The sequence below is a fragment of the Mastomys coucha genome, unplaced genomic scaffold (genome assembly GCF_008632895.1).
Source record: "Mastomys coucha isolate ucsf_1 unplaced genomic scaffold, UCSF_Mcou_1 pScaffold13, whole genome shotgun sequence".
Taxonomy (NCBI): domain Eukaryota; kingdom Metazoa; phylum Chordata; class Mammalia; order Rodentia; family Muridae; genus Mastomys; species Mastomys coucha.
In genome coordinates, this window is record NW_022196895.1 from 9,564,555 (window position 1) to 9,573,054 (window position 8,500).

Consider the following 8,500-nt stretch of genomic DNA (forward strand, 5'->3'; position numbering starts at 1 on the left):
AGATCAGGCTGGCCTCGAACTCAGAAATCCTCCTGCCTCTGCCTCCCTAGTGCCAGGATTAAAGGTGTGCGCCACCACTGCCTGGCAGTATTTTCTTAAAAATATCTCTGTATGAAGGCAAAAAGTAATGACTAATGCCAAGAGACAATCAATCCCAGGACACCTAAAAATATAAAATTAAGTTTAACATTTTTACATTCTAAAATCCATGTGTGGGATTGAGAGCGTGGCAGAGCCCTCACCTGGCATGCACAAGGCCCTAGCGCCTCAAACACAACAATCAATGGGAGCTGGAGAGATGGCTCAGGGATTAAGAGCACTGGCTGCTTGCTCTTCCAGAGGCTCTGAGTTCAATTCCCAGAAACCACATGGTGGCTCACAACCATCTGTAATGAGATGCGATGCCACACCTCTTCTGGTGTGTCTGAAGACAGCTACAGTCTATTCATATAAATGAAATAGATAAATCTTAAAAAAAAAAAATCAAAGTAACCAAGCACCTTTAAAAATAACCGCCAAGTAACGAGATTAGAATAAGAACAGGTTTGTTGCTATGGTGATCAGGTGCTCACAGTCATCCCTGTTGTAGATGGGCCTGGTGCTGTTCTCATGAACCAATCACCTAATGAATAAAGGAGCCAATCAGGCAGGACTGCTGGGCTGGAGAGAAGAAGAGAGGAAGCAGGAGGGAGCTAGGTCCCTTTCAGAAGGGGACAGGTGTAAGATGTGTAAGAGGTGTAAGATGTAGTGCTAGAGTTTCCACGTTATCATGAATAACCGAAGGAATCAGATTTTAATAAGGCTTACGAGATTAGGCTTTAGTTGTTGGGCCCAGAGATTGAGTTACCATTGTTTCTGAACTAAGTTTGTGTTGTATTTTCCTTCACAAGGTGGTTTGTCTGGGATCAAGAGAGAAAGGTACGGTGGCCAAGAGTGGGTTTGCCAGATGTGCACCACAAAGGCCGTGGGGGATCTGAAGCACGGCGACGGCATTGATGTGGTAGTGACCCACCAATGGGAACTTAGGGAGTTGGGTGGAGAGACTATGGAATTCAGAGTCAGAATCTCCACGAGAAAAAACAAAAAGGTCAGCCATTGCCCTCTAGTGCATGGCTGTCCAGGCTGTGGGGCAGAGGCACAGCGTAGGAACGTGCCAGATTCTTTTTTAATATTTCCTGCAACACATCCACAAGGAGGCATCCCATTAATGTTCAAAACTATTGTGTGTTTTTATCTGGCCACCACATTTACAAACAGGTCTTCATTTAAAAAAACAGACAAACAAAAAACAAGAAGCAATTAAGCAGCTGAGCTAAAAATGTGATACAAGTTTGTATGACTTCAAAGCTTGTGATGGCTCTTTTAGAAGAGTTTCAGATAATAGAAATGCAATTTATAATGGCAGAGAAGTAAGGCACTGCATTATGCAACTGTGATCTCCATTAGGCTAACAATCCCTCTTCTGTGATTCTACTACATTTGAAAGACAAACTTCAAGTCTGGTGTGGTGGTTCCCGACTGTAACCCCAGCACTCCATAAGCTGAGGTAGGTATATTGAGAGTTCAAATTCATGGCTATGTATTAAAAACCTGTCTGAAGACGATGATGGTGAAAAAGGAAGAAAGAGAATTTTCATAGAAACTACTTATTTCTCATTTCCCCTCATTTCTCAGAAGGAAACTCATGCCTCTTACTGAGAGTTGAAATTTCACAGTATTTCTGAAAAGCTATCTTAAACATATACTAAAAGTTTGAAATATTAAATACAAGTTACTATGTGAAAAACTGTTTGTTCGGTATGCTAGACTCCTTGTGTGCCTATGCACCTGTAGGCATTTGATCCTGCATTTAGACATTTTGCTTTACAGAGACCCATCATACATTTGGTCAAAGACTGAAATTTAAAGCAGGCCCACTATACTTTGTGACCAGGGCTCCTGACAAATTCTGTCAGATATCAAAGTGCAGGGAGCACTCACTGCTACTTACACAGCAGGCGATCACTCTGGGAACAAAACAACCATCCCAAAAGAAAGGGAAGAGCAGGCAGAGTCTCATTTTGTAGCCCAAGATGGTCTCAAACTCAGAATATGGTCCAGACTGTCTTCAAACTCATGGTGACTCCCCTGCCTTAGCTTACGTGCTGGGAGTACAGGCATGTGCTATGTGGTAACACAGCATTCACGAAAAATTTCCTTAGCTCTTCTCAAAGCAAGACAAATGAACTAGTAAAGACCCAAAGAGAAGGGACCAAAGGGTTAATTATTAGGATTAATCTGCCAGTTTTTAGTCAGTGCCTCAAGTGCACCAGGCACCAAGGGCATTCTATTTACACTACTGCACTTCCTCTCCCAGCAAATCTTACAGGCTAAAGAGTTAATGGATTCCCATATAAGCCAACACCTTTGTCTCTTTAGACTGCTTCAGTAAGAGAAGAGCTATACAGTTTTATTAAGCAGATAATTTAAAAATTAAAACATGTATTTTTCCAGAAACTAAACATACCAACTTAACTCCTGTTCAGCCTTTAAATCATACCTTCCTTGAACAAAAAGATATACGCACACTCATTAGGTACTACATAAGAATGAGAGTCCTGGATTACAGAGTATTAAATACCATATGAAGCCAGCAATATAATTTGGCTCCAAAGTTATGATCTCAATACACTATATCTTCCCTCATGTAAACAAACTAGCACATGAAATTATGCCAACTGCCAAAATCAGAAATGCTAAGAAGGAATGTTTTTGGAAAAATTGACATTTAATCATTAAAAGATGAAATGGTGAAGGTTGAGAAGAACAAGCTGGTCATGTTTGCTCTAGGTTGTACAAAACATCTTACAGGCTGTGCCTTACCCTGGCTGACTCCATTTTACAAAGCATCATTTGCCCCACTTGGGGTGGAAGTGCTGATGCAGAATGACTTTATCTGGCCTGCACAGGCAAACAACTATCATCTGTACAGGACAAAGCATGCACAAACCAAAAAGGCTAGCTTACTCATGCCAAGTAAAATATTAAGTACAAACTGAGCAAAGGAAAACACCGACACGTGGCCATACCAAAGCTACACCAGAAAAACCAGGTCCAGGAACACACCACACAGCACAAAAATCAGGAAGGATACTTTACACTGCTGTGGCAGCACCCACCACTTGTAAAACCACCAGGAGCATGGCATCAATGTGTAACAAGCTTGCAACATTGTCTCTGAGTCAGTTCAGTACACTCCTCATCTCACACAGAACATTCAGATTGCAATCTACCTGGATGTGAACCTGCACCTTAACTCAGCTCTACCTTGAAGAGGCTCTGCCCTCTGCCATCCCAAAACCTTAGACCAGCTTCTTCATGTCTTACCTAGCGACCTGCCTTTCTGGTCCTGCCTTCCTAGGCCCTCTGGAGCCTCTTTAATCCTTCCCTCGTCATTTAGCATCCTGCATCTTCTTACATGAAGTACATGCATAGTCTTTAGAGTTAACATTGGGAAAGACTTCAGATAACCAGTCTATCAAGCAAAATCAGAAGTAATATGGGGAATTACAACAACAAAAAAAAATGACTTAGCTTAAAAATGTACTTTTATCAGAGATTATAAGTATTTTTAATTATTTTAAATCATGTGTGTGTACATATATGGTGAGACAGAGGGGAGATGTGCACTGGAGCACAGGCCCAGAGCCCAGACCTCCTAGAGCTGGAATGACAGGCTGGTGTGAGCCAAGCAACACTTGGATCCTTTGTAAGAGCAACAGGTACTTTTAGCCTTTGAACTATCTGCTAGCCCTGTTGACACCATTATTCAATAAACTCTGATACTGTGGAAAGAGAAACACGCCTATGTCTATACCAAGCACCTGTAGCTACTGTGCACCTGAATTAACAGCAGTGCGGAGGCCAAGGCAGGAAGAGCATGAATTGGAGCATTAGCAGTGGTACAGTGCAGAAGCCTCTCTGAAAAAGGAGCAAAGAAATAAGTGAAATGCTCAATGCACCGTGAAGGTTTTCCTGTGGCTCTGACGGAATTCTTTTAAAGACTTTTCAATGAATTCATACTAATATTTTCTTTTTTACACAAACATATTATATATGAAATTTGCGAAACACATACAAAGGCAGAATTTTAAAACTTGTGTATGACTTTGCAAGGCTTCCACTTTACTCATGAGAGAACAAATAGTCAATACCCACATAAAAAAAAAAAAACATAAAACCAGTTGTGTTTCTGATCTTATCAAACCCAATTTCTAACCAAAAATTATAAATAAAATTTAACAAAAATAAATTATGTATCTTAATTCAGAAAATACAGATCAAACATATCTGTAGAAAATAATAAAATGAAAATGGAAATTTAAAAATCCTGTTGGAGAGATGGCTCAGTGGTTAAGAGCACTGACTGCTCTTCCAGGGGCCTGAGTTCAATTCTCAGCAACCACATGGTGGCTCACAACTATCTGTAATGGGCATCTAATGCAGCCTTCTGGTGTGTCTGAAGACAGCAACAGTATACCCACATACATGAAATAAATAAATAAATCTAAAAAAAAAAAAAATTGGGGCTGGCAAGGTGGCTCACCAGGTAAGAGCACTCACTGCTCTTCCTAAGGTCCTGAGTTCAAATGCCTGAAACCACAAGGTGGCTCACAACCACCCATAATGAGATCTGACTCCCTCTTCTGGTGTGTCTGAAGACAGCTACAGTATACTTACATATAATAATAAATAAATCTTTGCACCAGAGTAGGCAGGATTAACCAGAAAAATTCAATTCCCAACAACCACATGAAGGCTCACAACCATCTGTACAGACACAGTGTACTCATATACATATAAATAAATCAATCTTTAAAATAAATAAATAAAAATAAAAATCCCACAGACAAGGAAAACACTAGTTCAGACAACCAAAGGACATTTTCACAACAGTTTAATAACTAATGGACATGCATACTGCTCCTTCTGAGATTGGGAGATCCAGTGGCATGCTGTTGAACAGGAAGGCAGCAGAGGGGAGCTCACCAAGGAGCTCAGCTTACAGAGCCGACTAACAGTACTCAGTTCTAAGTGTAAGGTCTTCTGCTCCTTTCACATGCATGTTTGTTCTGAAATACAATATGCCACAAGCACCCTGGCTACATCACTGTTACATATGTTAGTTAAATATGGTTACATCAATATATCCCAAGAATGTAAGCATGGGTTATTTCACAATCACCCAACATGAACAAGAATGAGGCCATTCTGAATTTTGATGGAAAATAAAGTTTTGTTTTCCTTTGACAATACTATTTAGTATTACTTTTTGAACAGCTTGAACACAATGGCTTACCAGCTAATTAGACATGTGACACCCAAGCATTGCTTTTAAAAATTCAACTCTAGATGACCTACCCCTTCCTGTTTAGTGAAGAGATTAAGACAGTCACTCAACGCCACACAAGTCTCTCTAGAAGCTTCGGAGACAACATCAGCTTTCTGAAGAAATGATGGAAGCATATCTATAAACAAACAGAAATGGGTATATACAATGAGTGAGCTCTGAAGTGATGTCAAAGTAAAACACCAAAGCCTTTTACCGGCCCTATGCCTGCTCCCTGCTGGGAAGTGGGACAGGGCTTGCTTCTTACCACTGTAGTCAAACACCTCCTAATCAGTCACAAAAGGACAGAGCTAAGGCTTTGGGGGCCTAGGAACTGGGCAGCCGAGATGCTAAAGGGGCAGCCCAGGGCAGAGAGCACTGCTCACGGCACAGCCTTCCTTTCACCATCTCTGCTGGGTAAGTAATGTTATTCAAAACCGAAGTGCTAAAACAAGACAAAAATAATTCTGTGGTTGACATGGAGGCTAACATGTCTGAAGGCGGCATTAATTCAACTTCCTCTAGCTCTTATTTGGAAAAATGTTTCCCATAAATGGGTATTTGTGCTTTCAATCCCAATGGAAGCCCGCTGCCTGGTACTGTGTGCTTAAGCTAGGGACAAAGAAGGAAATAGTAGTATCAGACCCTGGCTCTGTCAAGCAGGACAAATCTTTAACCATTTACTCATTAAAAATAAAAACAATGCCCATGAGAGAAAGCTGAAAATAGACATTTCTCCCTTAAAAATAAATTAAATTTTGTGAATGCCCTGTCTAACACTGATGCAAGAGAAATGTTTGGCTTTTTGTTAAGTTCATTTAAGATCATTTAAATTTACTTTTCTAACCAAGTAAAATTCTTAATATTTAAGAAAACATTTTACTAAAATAAAACAAAAAGAAACCTGCAGCATTCTTTGTATTTCAAATATTCTTGACTTATTTAAACCAATCGAGACCATAAGCAAGGCCAATAGGCCAACGAGCTCAAGCGACTCAAATGCCAGTGTTAGCAAGTGTCAGGTGGTGACCATGAACCCAGTCGTGTGCAGTAGGCCCACTACAGCTCAAACACTTCCAACTGTAAAGAAATGACGTCCTGAGGAGAAAAAAGTTTAGGAACGCAGGCGAATCACCAAACACGTGCATTCAGTCATCACTCAGGGCGATCAACTCTAAATACCACACGTTCTCAGTCTGGCTTTAAATAGTCCAAAACTGTCTACATTAATGAGATTTAAGGAAAAAGATCTTATTTAGGAAAAATACTTATCTAAATTTCTAAGGCAGAAGTAAAAAAACAAAAGGAAAAAATGAGTAAGTAAAGAAATAAGCGGCCTTCTTTAATCTGGACATGTAGGCCAAGAGTGTCCCTTCTCTTCCCCCTCCTCAGCAGTTCCCTGGGGACCTGGGATCTCTACCCTGACCCACACAGATGACTCAGCAGTTCCCTGGGGACCTGAGACCACTACCCTGACCCACACAGATGACTCAGCAGTTCCCTGGGGACCTGGGATCTCTACCCTGACCCACACAGATGACTCAGCAGTTCCCTGGGGACCTGGGACCACTACCCTGACCCACACAGATGACTCAGCAGTTCCCTGGGGACCTGGGATCTATACCCTGACCCACACAGATAACTGAAGGCATGCTAGACTCTGAAATACATGGCTTTACATACGTTTTCTTTCTATTCCGATCTTTCTTCTCCACTTGCTTGTCAAATGGCTAAGAAAGTAGCACATGCTGGATGTCTGGTACTCCAGCAATAGAAACATAACAGATGTCACACACAACTGTGAGACAAGCGAGAGAAACAGACTCAGCCTTTGTCTTCCATAAATGTTCTGGGTAATCTAGTAATGTTCCACTTTTGTGACAAATAATATTAAGATGAAATCATGGATCTGCTTTTAAGTAAATACCACTTAATCATCCCCAATAAAATCTAGGCTGTATAATTTCTGATTTAGATCCCTGATTAATACAAAACAAATATTAAGTGTCCAAACATGTAAGAAATACTTAAGTGTATTTAAGCAATCTCATTCTATAAGCTTTCTAAACACACACACACACATACACACACACAAAATGCATGCACACAACACTACCCCCAAACAGATAGTCAGCGATTTCAGAGTCTAGGAAAGCATAGGTCAGAACAAAAGTGTAACAAGCATGTGGGGGCTCTCTGTTCAATTCTCAAGTAGACACACACAACTTCATTTCTCTGGCAATCTACTGTTAAAACAAGGTCTTGAGATTAACCTTAATTTCTGTGGCAGTTTGCTTTAAGACCTGAGGACCCCTGGCTTATGACCTACCTTAAAAGTATACAAGACCACCTCTCCCATAGGCTGGCTTTGTCGACAATGATGTTTACATACTGTTACACACACAAAAAGAACCAGGAACTGAAATTTCAGAAAGGTAAACAATTAAGAATCACTAACAATATGTTTTAGGCTGTTAGTATTTGGAACTAAGTGGTCAGCACAAATGCAAAATGGTCACTATGTGACCCTTATTTGACCTCCTATCAGAATATTATTGCTAACTTTGAGGAGAAAATTATTTTTGTACTGAAAATATTTTTAAAGTCATAAAAGCAGCTTGAAGATCATACTGGAAAAAAATCTAAGTTTGGAGACCTGTAAAAAGCTCAGTCTGTCATTTTTCATGATTATACTGTACAACCTTTAATGAGTATGCTTTAAAAACAATGAGAAAGTACTTGTTTCTTTTGTCTATGTAGCAAATTAAATCTCAATGTAGGCAACCCTCTATCTAGTACAAGTCTGTGCACCTCTATAATGCCGAAGACGGAATTATAGTCACTGGGAGCCAGGCTGTTTCCTTAGAAATACTAGTTTCTCTAGAACACCTTTTACTTTGTTTCTTTCAAACCTTTGGTTGACATAATACTTCTCTAGGTATCACATGTCCTAAGAGTCGCGATTTTCTCCCTTGGGAAAATACATATTGCATTCCCTATGAACTTCAGTTCATATCCATATGAACTATAAACCTCCCACTCCACTATCCATATGAACTGTAAGCCTCCACTCCACTATCCATATGAACTGTAAACCTCCACTCCACTATCCATATGAACTGTAAACTTTCC

General features: G+C 40.2%; 1 protein-coding gene across 8 annotated transcripts in view; it reads right to left on the minus strand.

Moving 5' to 3' along the window:
- Osbpl1a (oxysterol binding protein like 1A) overlaps positions 1-8,500 on the minus strand; it is a 195,909-nt gene that overhangs the window by 109,862 nt on the left and 77,547 nt on the right. For 5 of the 8 annotated variants that reach the window (XM_031364995.1, XM_031364994.1, XM_031364998.1 and 2 more), the window contains one exon: positions 5,401-5,507. The exons of 1 other annotated variant lie outside the window; for it this stretch is intronic. In XM_031364995.1, coding sequence (XP_031220855.1) covers positions 5,401-5,507 — 107 coding nt within the window. Of the gene's footprint in view, positions 1-5,400; positions 5,508-7,697; positions 7,788-8,500 lie in introns of those variants that run through there. 2 more of the 8 variants (XM_031365001.1, XM_031365004.1) reach the window with 2 other exon arrangements.